Consider the following 19,649-nt stretch of genomic DNA (forward strand, 5'->3'; position numbering starts at 1 on the left):
ATCCGAGAAATTGTGTAACAGCTGGACATGCCACAACATGTCCTGTGAGACTTCCAACACGGAGGTGTTTTTTGTTGTGAGCCATGAGCGTGTTGATATATGACACTTTGGCCATATTGTACAGCCCTAGTGTCAACTAGCTGAAAACCTTGAATACTAATTTACATCTACATGAAAAAAAATGCTTAAAGTGGTGCATGGGGTTAAGAGGGCTGTAATTAGGGGGTCTGGGGGTTGGAACACCCCGGAAGCTGAAAGGTTTTAGCCATTCTAATGCTCCCCTGAAGCATTTGCTCAAAAAAAAGTCTGAAAGCCGTAAATGACATGGTGACATGCTGAAGAGCTTTGCTTGTTCTTGTCTGCATCATACATATTAGACTGGCAGCCCTGCCTCTTTCCCAGTGCACCCTGGGATAGGACCCGTCCCCTCTGGCATGTCTAACAGGGTAAGAAGAAAAAAATCGGTTTATGTCAGCAACATGAATTTACTTATTTTTCTATGAACGTTTTAGGCGTTGCAGGACTCCCAATTTTCTTGTTTTTTCCCCCTTTCTTTCGTTAAGTGCAGCGGTAATGTCATGAACATCACTCGCCATTTTCAAATTGCTGATGACATCAATAATGCCACGGGAGCAGTGAATGGTCGACAGCGAGCGATAAGCTGTATTCACAGAAATGTATGCGTATGCTGACAACAGACATCTCATACACGTATCTCTTAAAGAAACAGGCTCGTAATGACTTTGACTGTTGCTCAGTGCTGTTTGTTGCATGCAGACCATTAAATAATGGGTTTTAGATGAGAGCAGGAAATGGAAGGCAACAGCTCCTCCCTCTCGCTTCTCACAGGATGGGAGCAGGTTTTCCACTACCACTGCTCAGTGCAGCTAACAACAAGTGTCATAATCACATGATCAACGATAAGTCAACCTCAAGCTAAAAGTATCATCACAAAGCAATAAAGTTGATCGGTCAGCTGATTGACTAGTCTGTATAACCCGTAGCATGTTTTCATTGTGATGTAACGGTTTGCCACCGTTATATGAGTTTGCGTTGGCCAGTGATGCGATGACCATGTGACAGACTGTGACAACAGTGAAGTATCGTGGTAGACAAACTCTGAACTGTTCTTAGACATTCTTCCCATGTTGTGGTGATGAATAGAGGTGGGCGGATCGATCCTAATATCGATACCAACGCTGGTATTGATATTGAATGATCCTCGTATAAAAAGATCGATACTCAAGTTTTTTTTTTCTCTCCCGCACGCACTGACTGCTGCACACGCAGATTCATCAAAGTCTACTCTGTCTGTAAGAGCAGCGCTGTGCTGTCACACAACACGGAGCAGTGCACCCTTGTATTATGGTTTGTCAGCCCTCTACCTCAGGAGATTTTAAGTTGTGTTGAGTGATATTTTTTTAAACAAAAATGTTGATTGTGAGATTGTGATAATGTATTTTGTTGTCACGTACACTGTTTGGTGAAATTCTATCCTAGGTATAGCATATTTACTATACTAATTTACTATATTTACTAATACTAGCATATTTCATCGATATTGGCTTCTCTTCATTGGCTCCCTGTTAATTCCAGAATAGAATTTAAAATTCTTCTTCTTACTTATAAGGTTTTGAATAATCAGGTCCCATCTTATCTTAGGGACCTCATAGTACCATATCACCCCAATAGAGCGCTTCGCTCTCAGATTGCAGGCTTACTTGTAGTTCCTAGGGTTTGTAAGAGTAGAATGGGAGGTAGAGCCTTCAGCTTTCAGGCTCCTCTCCTGTGGAACCAGCTCCCAGTTCGGATCAGGGAGACAGACACCCTCTCTACTTTTAAGATTAAGCTTAAAACTTTCCTTTTTGCTAAAGCTTCTAGTTAGGGTTGGATCAGGTGACCCTGAACCATCCCTTAGTTATGCTGCTATAGACTTACACTGCTGGGGGGGTTTCCCATGATGCACTGAGTGTTTCTTTTTATTCACCTCTTTTTGCTCTGTATGCACCACTCTGCATTTAGTCATTAGTGATTGATCTCTGCTCTCTTCCACAGCATGTCTTTTTCCTGGTTCTCTCCCTCAGCCCCAACTAGTTCCAGCAGAAGACTGCCCCTCCCTGAGCCTGGTTCTGCTGGAGGTTTCTTCCTGTTAAAAGGGAGTTTTTCCTTCCCACTGTTGCCAAGTGCTTGCTCATAGGGGGTTGTTTCGACCGTTGGGGTTTTTCTGTAATTATTGTATGGCTTTTGCCTTACAATATAAAGCGCCTTGGGGCAACCGTTTGTTGTGATTTGGCGCTATATAAATAAAATTGATTTGATTTGATTTAGGTCTTTTGGATCCTTTGGCTCTATGAAGCTTAAATATGAAAAAGTATCTGTATCAGTTTCGATATCAGCGATACTGGGCCTGTATTTACTTGGTATCGGATCAATACCAAAATTCCTGGTATTGCCCACCTCTAGTGATGAACAGTATGAAGCAGCTCATGGCTGCCCTACGCCCCCCAGTGGTATGGAGTACCATAAGAAGGAATCAGTGTACACATGGTGTTGCAGGAGGTTGTCACAAGCCTGTTGGTTAATATAATACTGACACTTTAATGAATGTCTTTCATGCTGCACATTCAGAAACTCTGGAGATATTGACCTTTTGCATGCAAAATATAAAAGGTCACAAGTATGTTCTTGTCTTTGGAACAATGACTACACGCGTGTGTCATTGTTTCATGACTCAAGCAGTTGCTGCCTGCTGGAATATGATGAGAGATATTTGTCAGAGACAAGCAAGTGTTTGTCTCAATGAACAAAGAAATACAGCAAACAGCACCAACACTAATCTGATGGGACAAAGACGTTCCTCGTTGGAGGGAAACGTTGCCGCCTGAAGGCCAACGAGTCTCCATTAAGTTTTTCCAGGTCTGGAAGGCTGCAGGGAGAGACAAGTTGTGACTTGGGATGAGGATCTGCTGCATCCTTTCCAGGTGAGATAATAGAAGTCCTTTTCAGATTGTTTTTCTCGGTGCCCCGATGCCACTGATTTACAAGGATGGTAAAGTGAAGCTTAGGGCTAGTGGCCGGCAATCACGTTAGTATTTCTTCTGTTTTTCTTGTTGCTTAATCCTGACAAATTATACTGTATTGTCGTTTTTCTGATGCCTGATTCTGTTTTTTTTCTCTCTGAGGTCCGGCTCCATCCAGAGATGGGTGTGGTGTGTGTTTCTGTAAATCTCCCGTCCTGTGCACCGGCAACATTTCCTTTATATTCGTTTTGTGAATTGTTTTGTAAATTGTGTCTGTAGCATGGCCCAAGCAGAGGGTCACCTCTTTGAGTCTGGTCTGCTTGAGGTTTCTTCCTCAGTCTCATCAGAGGGAGTTTTTCCTTACCACTGTCACCTGTGTGCTTGCTCTGGGGGGGCTGGTAAGGTTAGACCTTACTTGTGTGAAGCGACTTGAGGCAACTTTGTTGTGATTTGCACTATATAAATGAAAATAAGTTAACACAGCAAGAAGGTCATGGGATCAATTCCCACCAGTGGCCTTTCTGTGTGCCGTTTGCATGTTCTCCCCGTGTTTGCATGGGTTCTCTCTGGGTGCTCCGGCTTCCTCCCTCATCCAAAGACATGCAGGTTAGGTGGACTGGAAACTTTAAATTGACTGTAGGTGTGCGTGCAGGTGTGAATGTGTTTGTCTATCTATATGTGGCCCTGCGACAGACTGCCGTCCTGTCCAGGTTGAACCCCGCCTCACGCCCTGTGAGTGCTGGGATAGGCTCCAGTCTCCCCCATGACCCTTAATTGAAGTAAGCAGTTGAAAGTGAGTGAGTGAGTGAGTGAATGGTCCAATATTGAAAGCCCTCTGGGCAGAAACCTTTTTTGTGTGAGTTTGTATGTTGAGCTTTGAAAAGCGCCTGTTTTTGAGTCCATTAGATGAATTTGCAGCAGACATGTCAAATTGTTGCACATGCTGTAGGCTATATTTGTGTTCTGTGTGTTTGTGTTTTCTCACTTTGCAGGATGTTCTTCATACCTGTTGCAGAGGGTTTTTTTTTTTTTTGTAGTTTTAAGAGTTTTTTTTTTCATGAGTGTGCTGTTTTTATGAAAACAAAATATCACCACTCAGATGAAGTATTTTTCTTGTTTTGGGAATAAATGGACTGCATTTATATAGCACTTTTCCATCTGCATCAGATGCTCAAAGCGCTTTACAATGATGCCTCACATTTACCCAAACACACTCGCACACCGATATCAGGGTGCTGCCATACAAGGTGCTCACTAAGGATTAAAGGGCCCTTGCTCAAGGGCCCTTAGTGATTTTCTAGTCAAGCTGGGGTTTGAACCGAGGATCCTTTGGTCTCAAGCCCAATGCTTAGACCATCACCTCCCACACTCTGGAACACTTAACAGTCAAATTAGACATACTTTTTAGGTCATTGTTGGCATGCAGAGGTGAAGCATCGATTTATGGTTTGAAGACAGCCCAGAAAGAAAAAGAAAAGCAAATTAAATCACTTGAAATGGCAGCAGTGAAGTGAATTGAGTTGAAGCAGATTAAGTTAACATGTTGGTGTATTCACGACTGGTTAAATTAATTTGGATGAACCCAATTCTTTTTTAGTTTTCCCAGTTGAAGCACTTTTTAAAAGTTGGTCCAACAAGTCTTTTTTCAGTGGCTCCTCATTGCGTCGAATCAGATTATTGGTTTTTAATAAATTCAAAAATTCTTGCATGGAGTCAAGTCATCTGTTTTGATGTTTTTGTTCCTGAGTAGCTTCTATCCCTTTCACTTTTGACAGTCTTCCCTTTCTGGTTAAAAAAAAAAAACGTGATCATAAAGATGTATATTCAGACTTTTTCTGTGCTCACAAAAAGGTTTGTTTCTCTTGAGTTTTGTCACAGTGATGTTTTTGATATTGTGACCACTTCAAGAAGTACATGTGCAGTCATCAGGCTGCGTCTCAATATCTCAAACCAGGATGGATCGTAACAGCAAAGATGAAGGTCTCACTAACACTGATTTTAATCACTTTAGAAACAGAATTTGAGAGAAACAAGCCTTTTGTGTGCATAGAAGAACTCTTAAATCTATTACTTCAATACCTGAAAATGGGAATGAAAACAAAAGTACTGCATGAATATTTTTTTTTATTGAGTGTACCTTTTGGAAATAATAATCAGTAAAACGTGAAAGAACAAACAGTTTAACTGGCAGTTAAAGAAGTGAGTAAACCTCCATTCACAGACGAGAAAAGGACCAAATTCACCAAAAACCTTTTTCTTAATTAACTCCAGTTGATCAACGACCATGTGGTTCGCTACCCTGAGCATGATCCAGCACGTGGGTGCTTCTGTGCTGAGGACCTCAGCAACTCGAAGACACACCCACATTTCACCTGGCTTCAAGCAGATACATGCCTACTTTCAGGAGGTGGGGATGAGCCGGACTTCTCCCTGGGTGGTTGCCATCCAGGACCCACAGCAGTTCAGTAGTGATGTGGATGCAGGTATTTGCGGTACCAGCGTATAGTCCCAGACCTGATCAGAATGATTGATGCACATCACACAGACACATGGCAGCTGCACGTGCAAACCCACGAGGAATCCGGGGAAGGCTCTCAGCGCCTCGTGTCAGTGGGGTGACTAAGCCGATTCCGCTGCGCCAGCTTGGACGTAACGGCCGCCTGATCAAGACGTTCTTTTTGGCTTTAAGATTCAACAGACCCGTGTGTTGTTTTGAGAAAGCTTACTCTTTCTGTTTCCATTTCAAACATCCCTCCCGAAGAAAGGCGAAAAACATGTCTGCCATTACCTTAAAAAAATGCAGAGGGCGGAGCTTCATGGCAAGTAAACAAGTAAGGCCTCAACTGACAAAGCAGAGAAACTAGACACGATGTCCCTGACTCCGCCCACAGCAGTATACAGTTGACCCCAAATTAATCTCCTCTGTAAATATAATCCTCCTGTGCGTCACCTCTCGCTCAGCCTGTAACTGCACCGCCATGCCGCCGTCTGGCGCCAACAGCCAGTGAAAGACATACGGTAAGGGTTTTTTCCATCCTCTGTATAAATGGTAAAACAGTCCCAGCACACAAGGTGCTATCAGTCCATCTCATGGTATTTAGGATCTGTAATTCTCACGCACGCTCATTATCAAGGCCTCGCCAAAGCCTGGTTTCTTTATCGCTGTTTCTCTCCGTCTCTGTCCTATAGATAAAAATCTCAGCCGCTCATGCAAAAACAGTCAAGAACAGTTCCAGTTCATTTCCTGGACAATTGTGCACAAAATGTCAACAGTTTCCAGTCCACTCACATTCAGACGCCATCACCAGAGCAGGCAAGAGGCCAAAAGGTCAACAGTTGACAGCAGGCAACGCGGTGCAATCGATCATCCTATTGAATGTGAAGGAGGCTGCAGGTCCTTCAGACGGCGCTCAGGTTAAAACAACACGCAGACACCAGCCGTACACTGGCAGACTGGTCCAGTATCAGACTTCTATCATGTCAGATATCAACCTGAGACAGCAGCCACGCAACCATAAATCCTGTCTGTGCATATTCTGTTTGTTTATGTTGTCAGATAAATGGGCAACCTGTGACATAAACGGAAAGTCGGAACTGCACTCGGAGAGCAGGTATCTCTGAAAGCTTTCACACTCTTGAGCTCGGTATGTGAGGACTTTAATGTAAATTTCAGGTTGAGAAGGTTCAGATCTCACGTGATGGACCACAGTGCTTTCTCCTGAATCACACCTTATGTGAACACCAAGGAGAAAAAACTGAACTAAATATGAATCATCACAAAAATTTGACCAACTCTTTACTGAAGAAGCATCACCTCTTCACATGAAATTTTGTTGAAACCCATCAGTTACTTTGAGATCTGGCATCACATCGTGCCAACGTACGATTAAAACCATTAGTTATGGTTTCACAAACTACCAATATTTGACAAATATTCAAATGCTGGGAAAGCGTGCCTATATTGGACCGGTCCCAAAATTGGACCACTACCACATGTCAATTCCATACAAGGCTGTTATGTCATAATCATGTCGAAATAATGCGCCACGTGGGATTTTATCTGCTCTTGTTTTTATTTAGACGTCATGATGACATAATAGTCTGATATGGAATGATCCAACACCTGGACAGGTCCGGTATCGGCACACTTCCATGGTGTTGATGCATTTCAGTGAGTTTAAAATAAACTGCTGCTAATAATTAACATACTAAAACATAAGATGCGAATAGAAACATGCCTGTTTTACAAAGAAGAATGATCACATTTACTTTAAAAGAATTATCACTCTGTGCATACTCTGTAAAACCCACGTTCTCAAAAGCACTCTGAGAATTTGGATAACAGAACATCCTGTGTGTGACAAAATAACACTTTTACGCTGATTCCTCCTGTTTTTTATGTTGTTGATTCACCCACATTTACAGCTGAAAAGCTCTTTTGCCAAAACATCTCAAGGTTAAGATACTTTTGGAAATGAGCTTCATGTTTGAAACATTTTCATTATTATTTTTTAAGCAATCTGTGGATCTGAGCAACTTAATTACACCTGTTAATGAATTCATTTTTTGATGTTTATGCATCATCATTCTCAGAGTTCATTGACGTGCAAAGAAGTAATTTATGTTTTTGCATGGATATGTTAAATTTTGTGTACTGCATTCTTTTGAATAATCACTTCCTTTTTTCCACTCAGCAGAAAGATTTTTTTTTTTCTCTACAGTGCTGGATTTAGGTTGGATGTCTTTCAAATGTTGAGTTTGTTGCTTTACAATATAATTTAACACATTTGGTGCTACGTCTGTGGAAAAAAAATATATCATTTTATGTGTTTGTTCTCTGCAGAAAATACATGTGCAACAGCAGAAATCATCAAAATGACTTAAAGACGCCTGCCTTTAATAATATGTGTGAATTAAAATGTCATATTCAAAACAGACAATGTAGGAAAACAGCATTTAAATAGATAAAAATTATTTTTCTCCTCTTTCTCTCTGTAAATTATTTTCTTGAATTTTCTCCTCTTTCTCTCTAAATTATTTTCTTGAAAAGTAACTTTCTTCTCAACTTTTGACTGAATTTAAATTGTTAGTTTTGCTTCATGCTCAGCAGTTTCATGCAGCAGTTTTCACTTGAGCATGTTCATGCTCAAGTTTCAGTTGAGCTTATTTGGGAATTCTGTCTATAACTTAAAACAGACTTCAGTTTATCATATAAATTACATTTTAAACTGTTTGAAGCTTCTTTTACTACAATGTCGCAGATTTAAATGGAATTTTTATTTGCACATTTAACAAAAAAAAAAGTTTTTATTACATTCTCTGGCAGAACAGATTTAAATGTTCGATTTTGCCTCATGTTTTGTCATTTTTAAGGGTTTAAAAAAAAACTGCGGTTCCTCTGGAGTCCAGATATAAAATTGCTTTTTTCTTCTTTCACACTACAAAGAAGCAAACTTTTACTCTGTCCGGTTCTGATCCATATTTGTGTATCACGTCTTTAGCTTTGTTTCTCCCTCAGTTAAACAGATGCGCCGCTGTGGGCAGATCAAAAATAAAAATAAATAAAAAAGGCGCAAACAGCGCCGCATTCTGCTCTGCGGAGATTCATTCAGCTGCTGCGAGCTTCATTTGCATGAAAACAAACTGATGCAATAGAGACAAGAAATATTGATCAGCCTGATTACTGATACATGGAACCAAAGATTTTTATTCTTTTTTATGTTTTTTAAATCATAATAGCAGCAGGTGCAACAAATCAGTTTAAAAAAAGTTATTTGTATACTTTTGTTATATTCAAAGAAGCTGCACTTGTAATTTGCCTTTTTAAAACATCAGTAAAAACGTCCCTAATTATTCTTTTAGCTGTTGGATCAAGTGTTCTAATTTAACCGTTTTTGTTGTTTTTACTCAGATTTTGTAATATGTTCTTGTCCCGTTTTTATTAAAACAAAAAAAAAAATTGTCCCCCCCCCCCACACACAAGTGATTTAATTGTTCTCCGTTTAATTAAAAAAAAAAAAACTATAAACTGTAAATATTTATATAACATACTTTTAATTTCTATTTAATCGCGTCCTGTAACGTTATGACGTATTCGATAGTTTTATTGCTGACAAAACGAAACTTTTGCGTCGGTTTTCAGTCAGATGTGTCTGTTAGATCTTTGCGCTGCCGATAAATTATTTAAAAAGAGTCTCAATTCAACTTCAGAAAAGTGCGCTTTATGCATTTGTTTTATTTGCATTCATAAATCTGTTTTCTCCACGGAAAGACGCTCACAACCTTTTTTTTTTCTTTTTTTTTTTATAATGTGTTGATGCCTGCGAGCTGAAACACGCACACACACTTACGCATGACCCGCTAACCTGCCGCACCCGCGTAATTAGCGCATCAGAGGCGCAGAAATTCCTGCGGGTTATTTTTGCAGAAACCAACTCTGCAGTAATTATCGCGCTGCGTTCAAGGCGCCTCGATCAAATCGCTGCCGGCTCAATATTTAGCTGCTGTTAAAAAGACCGTCTGCCTGCAACTCAGAGAGTTTCAGTTTGACAGAGAGGATTAAAGTGGCTGCTGCCGAAAACAGAAATACAGGCTGGTCATATTAATTATGGATTTACATTTAACCTCCTCTTACGTTTAGACTAATTAGAAGAAAAAAAAAAAACAAGCCTTGTGAACAGAAGTGTGAGAGAACAGGTTGAACAGAATCCACTGTGGAAAAAAAAAATAAAACTTAAGGAATCTTTATTGGATGAACATGTATGTGAGGGTGGTTGCTTTTAAAAGATACATTCAACATTTCACTGTCATTTTGGAAATACAAATCCACATTCCTCTCAAAAAGGAGAGCGGTTAAGCCAAGTGCTGAAGATCAAACGTCCAAATGTCACAACGAGGCCCGAGAAAGGAGATCGGTTTGTAAAACGTGAAGGCCAAAATCTGGAAAGTGTCCAGTAGATTCCACCCCAAGAAATTTCAGATTTCCAAAACATTTTTTTTTTCTTTACCCCCTGCTTAAAACAAAGTAAAAAGTGAAGTTGATGGCTGATTTGTTCTCTTTGGAATGATTTACATACAAGGTTTTTTTCTTCTTCTTCTTTTTGCTCCAAGTGGTAATAAACAATTTGAGAAACACCAACTAAACATGGTCACTGTAACTGACCCAAATACTTATTTACACTTTTCAGCTCCTTGACGTCGCTGACTAAAATCTCTGTCGTCCTAAAATAACAAATTTCAGAAACAAAAGCTGTACAGGATCAGACGGGAGGTACTGAGGACGCTGCCGCCGCCACAAGTATTCCTTCTATCCAGAGAAGCTGCTCGTTCGAGGAGTTTGGTTGAAGTGTATATTTGTGTTTTTTCTTTTAGGTTATCCAAGATGAGGCTTGTTTAAAAAAAAAAAAAAAAAAAACCTTCACTGTGAGCAGACGGAACATTCCACTGTTACTCAGCTTTTCATGTTCTGTTCACACGGCTGCTTCTTTTCTTTCGTTTTTTTTTTTTTTTTTTGAGGACAGAGAGGAAGTCCAGTTGCAGAGTTCCTGCTCTCATGGTTCATGAACCATTTGTCTTTTGAAAACGAGCATGAGGCTAATATGAAAAGAAAAGTGAGGGCAGCAGACGAGCAAAAAAAAAAAAAAAGGGGGGGATCACAAGACTTGGAACCTCCAGGAGGCCTGGTCTTTGTAGTCCAAGCAGTCTGTGGTGTTGAAGTTGAGCTTCCACGAGGACGCTGCAGTCTGCTCTTTGTAATCCAGGCAGTCGGAGGAGTTGAAGGCCAGGCCGGAGCCGCCGTAAGCCTGGTGGTGGTGGTGGTGATGGTGGCCTGATGACTGGCTGATGTGGTGGTGCGGGTGGCCCGACATGGAGGAGGCCGTCATGGGGCTGAGCTGGTGAGGGTGGTGATGGGAGTGCATGGGGGCCAGGTAGGAGCTGCAGTCCACCCCGCTGAAGTAGGAGCTGGACGGGGCAGGGTAGCCCTGGCCGTAACCTGGCGTTTGGTTGTAGGACATGGGGTAGGAGGTGGCGGCGGCAGCAGAGCCTGACATTGAACGCTGCATACAGGAGGCATTAGAGGGCGGGCCGGGCTCTGGAAGAGGAGCCACAGCCGGCGCCGGAGCATTTCCGGGGGAGATAGCCGGGCTCCAGATGGAGGACACAGTGCTGATGGAGGTAGAGGTGCTGCTGAGGGCAGCCGGGCCTGTGTGGTTGGTGGACGAGGATGAAGACGAGGACGAACCCGTGCTGGAGACGGCGGGGGGCGTGAACTGGCCGCTGCTCTCCGACCCTGTGCTCTCCCGTGCAGGAGAAGACTTCTTTTTAGGCGGCCTGGTTTTGGCACTGCTGCCACTCTGCTGCTGCTGGCGGCATTTGGCCCGTCGGTTCTTGAACCACACCTACAGGTGAGAACAACAGGCAGGTGTTAACAACCGTGCACGCAGACAACCTCAGCGCTGCACCAAAAAAAAAACCCCAGACACTCCCAGGCCATACAGGAGTACATTATGGAGGAAAATTGGAGGTTATTAGCCATTAAGGTTCAGTTCCAGTGCGGCCCCTTGGCTCGGACCAGCCCAGGGTCTAATTTCATACCTGGTAGACGGCTGGAAGATAACAGGCTATTGGGTTTCAGCTCACAGTAGGAAACTCTAGAGCACCGCGAGGGCAGAACGGTGCCGGGCGCTTAGTTTCACCCGCACATTCTGAGAATAACTCATCATGAGAGACGGACTCGGGAGTCCAAAAATCTCAGAACCAGAGTGACTCCAACAAGTGGCTCTGGACTCTATCAGCTCATTCCCTCAGATCCACAGAAACAGCCTTCGTTATGAGTCATGAAATAATCACAATCAGTACACAAATTTAAATGAATAAAAATGCAGTCTGTGTAACTGCACTGTTTTATTTCTGTTTACATCAGTGTGAAACTTTAAACCTTATGGAGGTTTGAGCACCACAGGAAGGTCGGATTATCCAGGACACCTCAACGCAACTTTTCCACAATGACTTCACCCCCCAAAAATAAAATATAACCCTGTTGCATCTTTAGTTATCAGTTCACAAACTGAAATCAATTTAGTCTGTTCATTTCAGTTCATCTGACTGAACCAACATCTTTAGATTGTTTTTGTCAAACACATCAAACCCCAAAGAGATTTAAAAAAAAAATTGTACAACCTGTAACCAAAGTAGTCTTTTATCCTGTTGAAGTTTGATTGATTTCAGATCATCTTCCATCACTCATAATTTAATTTATGCAACAGTGCACATGAATAGAATGTGTCAGATTTAGGGATAAACAACATTAATCTTAGATTTATTGACAGTATTGGACGCTTTGAAATATTTCAGAACCACAAAAAAAAAAATTAAATCAAGACACATTCAGAGTGGGAATTTATAGAAGTTACATTTAACAAATGTTTCTTTACTATTTTTTTTTTTCAGTCACAAACTGGGTGTTTATAGACCTTCAACAATCTCAGTTTGTTTATTTTATATATATATGTGTGTGTGTGTGTGTGTGTGTGTACACGCACAGTGCATCACAGCACTTCACTTTTTCCACATTTTGTTATGTTGCAGCCTTATTCCAAAATGGAGTAAATTCATTTTCCCCTCAAAATTCTACTTACAACACCCCATAATGACAACATGACAAGTTCTTTTTTTTTTTTTTTTTTTCAAATTTATTAAAAGATCACGTGTGCATACTGTAAGTATTCACACCCTTTGAACAATACTTTGTTGATGCATCTTTGGCAGCAATTACAGCCTCAAGTGTTCTTGAATATGAAGCCACAAGCTTGGTGCACCTATCTTTGGGCAGTTTTGTCCATTTTTCAGCACTTCTAGCTCCATCAGGTTGGATGGGGAGCGTCAGTTCACAGCCATTTTCAGATCTCTCCAGAGATGTTCAATCAGATTCAGGTCTGGCCTCTGGCCGGACCACTCAAGGACATTCACAGAGTTGTCCTGAAGCCACTCCTTTGATATCTTGGCTGTGTGCTTAGGGTCAATGTCCTGCTGAAAGATGAACCGTCGCCCCAGTCTGAGGTCACGAGCGCTCTGGAGCAGGTTCTCATCCAGGATGTCTCTGTACATTGCTGCATTCATCTTTCCCTCAATCCTGACTAGTCTCCCAGTTCCTGCTGCTGAAAAACATCCCCACAGCATGATGCTGCCACCACCATGCTTCACTGTAGGGATGGTGCTTGGTTTCCTCCAAACATGACGTCTGGCATTCACACCAAAGAGTTCAATCTTTGTCTCATCAGACCAGAGAATTTTGTTTCTCATGGTCGAGAGTCCTTCAGGTGCCTTTTGGCAAACTCCAGGTGGGCTGCCAAGTGCCTTTTACTAAGGAGTGGCTTCCATCTGGCCACTCTACCGTACAGGCCTGATTGGAGGATTACTGCAGAGATGGTTGTCCTTCTGGAAGGTTCTCTTCTCTCCACAGAGGAATGACGGAACTCCGACAGAGTGACCATCAGGTTCTTGGTTACCTCCCTGACTAAGGCCCTTCTCCAATCGCTCAGTTTAGATGGGCAGCCAGTTCTATAGAAGAGTCCTGGTGGATCTGAACTTCTTCCATTTATGGATGATGGAGGCCACTGTGCACTTTGGAACCTTCAAAGCAGCAGAAATGTTTCTGTATCCTGCCTCAGATTTGTGCCTCGAGACAGTCCTGTCCTGGAGGTCTACAGACAATTCCTTTGACTTCATGTTTGGTTTGTGCTCTGACATGCACTGTCAACTGTGGGACCTTACATGTAGACAGGTGTGTGTCTTTCCAGATCATGTCCAATCAACTGAATTTACCCCAGCTGGACTCCAATTAAGCTGTAGAAACATTTCAAGGATGATCAGTGGAAACAGGATGCACCTGAGCTCAATTTTGAGTTTCATGACAAAAGCTGACATAACCCCAACATTTGATCACCTCTAATTTAGCTTATGAAAAGTCACTTCTAACAGGACTTTGACCTTGCAAATTTTTTCCAAAGTAAAAGTTTGTGGAATTGGAATCTACTGGGGCAGCACGTCTTTGTGTGGGTTCCCTCCGGGTGCTCCAGCTTCCTTCCACATCCAAAGACATGCAGGTAATGTGAACTGGAAACTTTAAATTTGTCTGTAGGTGTGCGTGCGGGCATGAATGTGTTTGTTTGTCTATATGTGGCCCTGTGACAGACTGACATCCTGTCTAGGGTGAACCCCGCCTCACACCCTACGACAGCTGGCATAGGCTCCAGCCCCACGTGATCCTAAGCTGGACTAAGCAGTTGAAGATGAGTGAGACAGTGAGTGGAAACTCGTGTTGGTGGCGGTTTGTGCTCTACGAGCGTGGTGCTTTTTTTTTTTTTTTTAATTTGCAAAAATCTAAAAGAAAAACATTTTTCACATTGTCATTATGGGGTACAGTGTGTAGAATTTTTAGAAAAAAATATTTAATCCATTTTGGAAAAAAGCTGTAACACAAAAAAGTGAAGCGCTTCCAAATAGTTGATGCACTACGTGCGTGTGTGTGCGTAAGCAGTGATTGACGATGTTACACTTTCAGTCAGTTAATTGAGATGATTAATATTTTTTCAATAGACACCCCGTACCAAGAGTATCAGAAAATTTCCACATGTGAAAGAACTGGAAAAGAAAAATTATTTTCAAGTAATATTTACTGTTGACCTAATCCATTTGTCAATCAAGGAAGCAGCATATCAGCTTCCCATGTGAGAAATCATCATCAATAGTATTGATTATCCACAGCTGGGAGCCGTTGTGCAGGAGGTTTTGTGTGTGTGTGTGTTTTGTACCTGGACTCTAGACTCGGGCAGGTTGATCTTCAGGGCCACCTCCTCCCTCATAAAGATGTCCGGGTACCGGGTTTTGGCGAACAGCGCCTCCAGGACGTCCAGCTGTGAGCGCGTGAAGGTGGTCCGCTCTCTGCGCTGCTTCCGGGGCGTGGCTACAGCAGAAGAAACCAAAATTACACAATCTGCGTCAAAATGTATCACAAGTCGAATAAAACTTAACATTAATGTGTGTGTGAATTTCTATTTTGTGCATTAACGTGTAGTTATTAAAATCTGATTTATTTTGTGGGTTTTTTTTTTTCCATAACGACTTATTTTTCATCAGCACGTCTCAAGCTTCGTTTCTCTTATTTGATGTTCATGTCAGGCAATTTTAAGAAAATATATTGACTTTGAATAAAAAGTTATTTTAGTTTTAACATTCACCAAAAATAAAATAGATTTAGCTATTAACAAACATCAAACTTTAGACTTCGGACGAAAAATAACCTCCAGCTGATTTGGATCTGACAAATAAAATTAAATAAAAATAATGAAAAGTAAAATGACTTCTTCAGTTTCATAGAGATCGTTTTAGTTTGGAACTTTCACACACGCACGCGCACTCCTGTATCGCGTACAACATTTTATAGTAAGAATTATTCAAAACAGACATGTTTTTAAGTCTTTTTAAATCATTTTTTTTCCTTCATGAAGATCCGAAACGGCATCGTTATGAGAATATAATTAATTTATAAAATCATAATTAACTTTTGTTACAGACTAAAAACAAAGGCACGCGTGCGCGCACACAGAAGAATACGCTTTAAAAAAAAAAAAAAAATTTCATCCATAATAGAAAATATTGAGCTTTTTGGGAGGAGTGGTAGCATTGGAGTTTCTACAATATTTATTTTTTTTTATTATTTTTAGTCAAGTCTAAATGAACAGTTGGGAATATTTTATAAAGTTTTTACAAAACAATTTCTGGTAAATTATCTGCACCACTTCAAATAATAATAAATAAAAAAAAACTACAGAGATGAAAAAACCCAAAGTTTATTTAAATTAAAATATAAATAAAGGTGTATTATTGGTTTTTAAATTATTTATTTATTTATTTTGCTCCCCGCAGGTGGTGACAGAGTGTCGGTGCGGTGTGCGTGTGCGCGCGTACCCGGGTAGCCCACGGACGGGTGCAGGAGGTCCATGGCGGCTCCGCTCAACCCCAGGCCGTTGACGCCGTACGGGGGCTGTTTGAGGTAGGACATCATGCTACAGGCACTCACTGCTCCGCACAGCTCAGGCCACAGGTTCGATTCCCCCCGCTGCTGCAGCTTGACGGGACTCGGGCCGGTCTGGCTGTCCGGGTCACTGCCGGCGACAATACACATAAAAGTTAGAAATCATACTTTTTTTTTTCTTTTTTTTAACAATAAAACTTAATTAACTCCAAAAGTGTCAAACTACAGCACTGGAACTTCGCCAGGTCCAGATCCGACTCAGTGTCCGGATCTCAACCAAAACCATTAGAACAGGTGACCTCCAGTAGGGGATAAATAATAATAATAAAAATCCTCACGAGGAAAAAGTGACACATAAACTGTTTAATACACAACATTTCCACTTACAAAAAATAAAAATAGTGTTCTTTGAAAACTTTAGTAATCTCAAATCAGAAACAGGAGCCCCTTTGCAGATGTAAGATTTCCTCACTTTTAAGTCATGAAGAGGACAAAGTGCCACTGCTGAATATAAAAATATATTCAGCAGTGGCACTTTAAAAAAAAAAAAAAATACACACTGAATGTCTTTATTAAAGCCGATAAACGGGAGAAAAGCACCAAGAAAAAAATGTGACTAATTAGAATAAATAAAATCAACAATAATGTTATTAATGGTATTAAATGTGTTTTAAAAAAAACCCCGCCAGTTTATTGTAACTTGAAAGCCATTTAAATAACCAGAAACGCTCAGTAATTCCCAGCAGGATTTACACTGAAATCTGAAGTGTTTAATAACAATAATAATAATATTCATTATTTGGTATAAACTGTGTTATATAAACACTGATTTATTGAAACTTGAAAGTCATTTAAATAACCAGAAGTGCTCAGTAATTTCCAAAATTCCCAGCAGGATTTACACTGAAATCTGAAATGTTTATAATCTCAAACTTTATCACTAAAACTAAAAATCTGCATCTGAGACAAACTGACCAGCTTTGGTTTTAGGAAACTTCCCCCCCTCTCCGATAAATCACTGCTTTTATGTGTTTAAAAAAAAAAACAGCTGGACGTTTGGTTATATTTTCCATCAGATGTGATTTTTACATCTTTATTCTCTAAAAGTACCGAAATCCACTGAGCGCTGTAAACCCAATTTATTTGAAATCTGCAGGCATAGCTCAATAATCAATAGTAAAAAAGGGGAAGGCATCTTGTTTAATTAAAAAGATGAACATTGGCCAAAAAAAAAAAAAAAAAAATTAATTACAGTGAAATTAATCTGATGTAAATGTTTTCCAGCATCTTTTTCATTTGAAATTTAAACTGACTGTGAGACGATACGAAGATAAAATTAAAGAAGAATGTTGTGCATTTTTTTCAAAGTGTAATCAGCAATAATTTATAAAATATTAATATAAACCCTTTTCTGCACAGACAGTACCATTTTTTTTAAAATGGTCATCAAAATAATTTTCGGGTTTATTTTTTTAATTATCAACACTGAAGATAAAACTTTATTATTTTCCGTAATTTAACGTAAAAATACTGCAAGAAGACATGAAAATAAAATTTAATAGAACTGTCTTTTGCAAATAGTTGTTATCAATAATTTACAAAATATTAACATTTAAACTTTTATAGACAAACAGTGTTAAAGAAAAAGAGTCATCAAAATAATTCCTGGAGTTAAAAAAAAAAAAGATCAAACCGCTGCAGAAGAAAAACAGTTTCCTTTTTTGTGGGGTCTGAAACATTCAAGGAAAAAATAAAATGAATTCTAATAGCTAATCACTTTTTTGTGGAAAGTGGTCACATCATGTTTAACTGATTTTCAGAAGATTACAAATTCAAATTATTGTTCTCTTTGGTATTAAACAAAATATTTCCCACTTGAACCAAATCTTGATCTAAAAAAAAAAAAAAAAAAAAAAAAAAAGCTTTTACGAACATGGCAGACTGCAGGTCAAGATTTTATTTAACATGCGTATAAAAAAATCCCTCTTAAAACAGGAACTAAAGCAAGTTTATTCTAGTTTCATCTAAAGCTATTCGGCCTGAACTCTGAACAAACTTTAATCCTGGTTATTTGATTTCAGAATAAACAGTTTAAACCAGGTGAAGCTGGAGTGTTAACGCGTTTTGAGGCCGCAGAGAAAAGCGGAGATCTGCGTGCAAATGAACTTAATTAGAATTCAGATGAGACCTCCGGGGAGCGAGCGAGTCACAAGAGCTCTTATCTGCAAAATAAATTAACAAAAACCACAACACGCCTCTTCAATTATCTACCAAGGGCTTCAAACCATTTAACGACACACACACACACAACAGAAATATTAAAATGCTCAGCGCAGGAGCAAAGTTTCTCCAAAGCAACCAGCGCGTTTTAATCCACCTTCCAAAATAATAATAAAATATTATTAACAATAATATTTTTTAAAAAGCCCTGATTTAGCGGGAAAATCAGGCCGTGTGTATAATGCAGCGCGTGAAATTCGACTTTTGCAGTTTTTGTTGCTGTCAGAGTGAAATGTGCGCAGTAAGCTGCCTCACCTTTACGCGCGTCCTTCCGTCCTCCTGAGACCTCAGTGCGGCAAATTATCCAGCAGCGGCAGCAAGTCTGCGGGGCGCAAAAAGTCAAACAGTTTGCAACATCACGGACAAAACACGCAGCCAGGATCAACCGCACACGAGCGTCAGCGCGTCCTCGGTGCGGCTCCGGCTGCTTTTGCGCCCAAATAGCTGAAAGTCATTTGCGCATCAGAGAGTTGGAGGTGATTTGTGACGCACGCGGATGGAGATTGATCACCTTCTCTCCGCCCTGCGCCTCTATGAGCGGAGGACACCTGCGGATCTGCCTCCTGCAGCCAACCAGCACGCGGCTTCCGCATGACTGACAGCGAGGGCAGCCAGTCAGTGCGCAGAACGGACAGAGGAAGCCCTGCCCACTTACGGCCCCCTCCGTGCGTCCTCGGTCCTGTGACCAAACGATCCACCGGGAGATTTTACTGAAACATCCGCAGGACAAAGCGCGTCAGAGCGCGCGGCCTGTGCGCCAAAGATGCGCAAAACAACATCAACGTGGTAAGAAGAAACAATTCTGCGAAGCCCACCCCCTTTTTTAAAGTAGCAAATTTTTTTCTCGCCTAAATTTGTTTAGAAATCCACAATATGTTTTGTCAGACTTTAAAATAAAAATACTTTTTAAAATCTTGAAGAAAAAAAGCTCATCGGTTTATCAACACGCATCTTTGACCATTTAAAGCATTTTTTCACACCCTACAAAAATAAATAAATAAAAAAAGAAATAAGTAAAATGTCTCCGTTTTTATTTATATTGAGATGCGGCGCAGCTCATGAATATTAATAAGTTCTAATCCCCTTTTAGAATCACATTTAACGTGGTAAAGTTTAACAGCGACACAGACTCCAAAACGCCCCGACGAGGAGAAAAAGCAGCACAAAGCTGTGGTCAATCAAACGCGCCACTTTCATGTTTTATGCATTATTATTATGTGGTCTGTGCGTTCATACTATATATAAAGTAAAAAGGATAAACGAGATTGCAAGAGCGAAAATTACACTTTTACTAATGTGAGGAAAAGAATGTT

The 19,649-nt window shown here is 40.5% G+C and overlaps 1 protein-coding gene across 2 annotated transcripts; it reads right to left on the reverse strand.

The window, feature by feature from the left end:
* Nucleotides 1-9,744: 9,744 nt before the first annotated feature.
* Nucleotides 9,745-18,863, reverse strand: otx1 (orthodenticle homeobox 1). 2 transcript variants are annotated; one of them, XM_034184952.1, is made up of 4 exons: nt 18,593-18,863; nt 15,990-16,191; nt 14,834-14,985; nt 9,745-11,419 (listed from the first exon to the last, which is right to left on the reverse strand). In XM_034184952.1, the coding sequence occupies exons 2-4, from the start codon at nt 16,084-16,086 to the stop codon at nt 10,673-10,675; spliced, it is 996 nt and encodes a 331-aa protein (XP_034040843.1). In that variant the 5' UTR covers nt 16,087-16,191; nt 18,593-18,863; the 3' UTR covers nt 9,745-10,672. The 2 variants fall into 2 exon arrangements, with proteins under 2 accessions (XP_034040843.1, XP_034040844.1); XM_034184953.1 differs by having other exon boundaries at nt 15,990-16,186; nt 18,592-18,863.
* Nucleotides 18,864-19,649: the final 786 nt, after the last annotated feature.

Source organism: Thalassophryne amazonica, chromosome 13 (assembly GCF_902500255.1).
Source record: "Thalassophryne amazonica chromosome 13, fThaAma1.1, whole genome shotgun sequence".
Classification (NCBI taxonomy): domain Eukaryota; kingdom Metazoa; phylum Chordata; class Actinopteri; order Batrachoidiformes; family Batrachoididae; genus Thalassophryne; species Thalassophryne amazonica.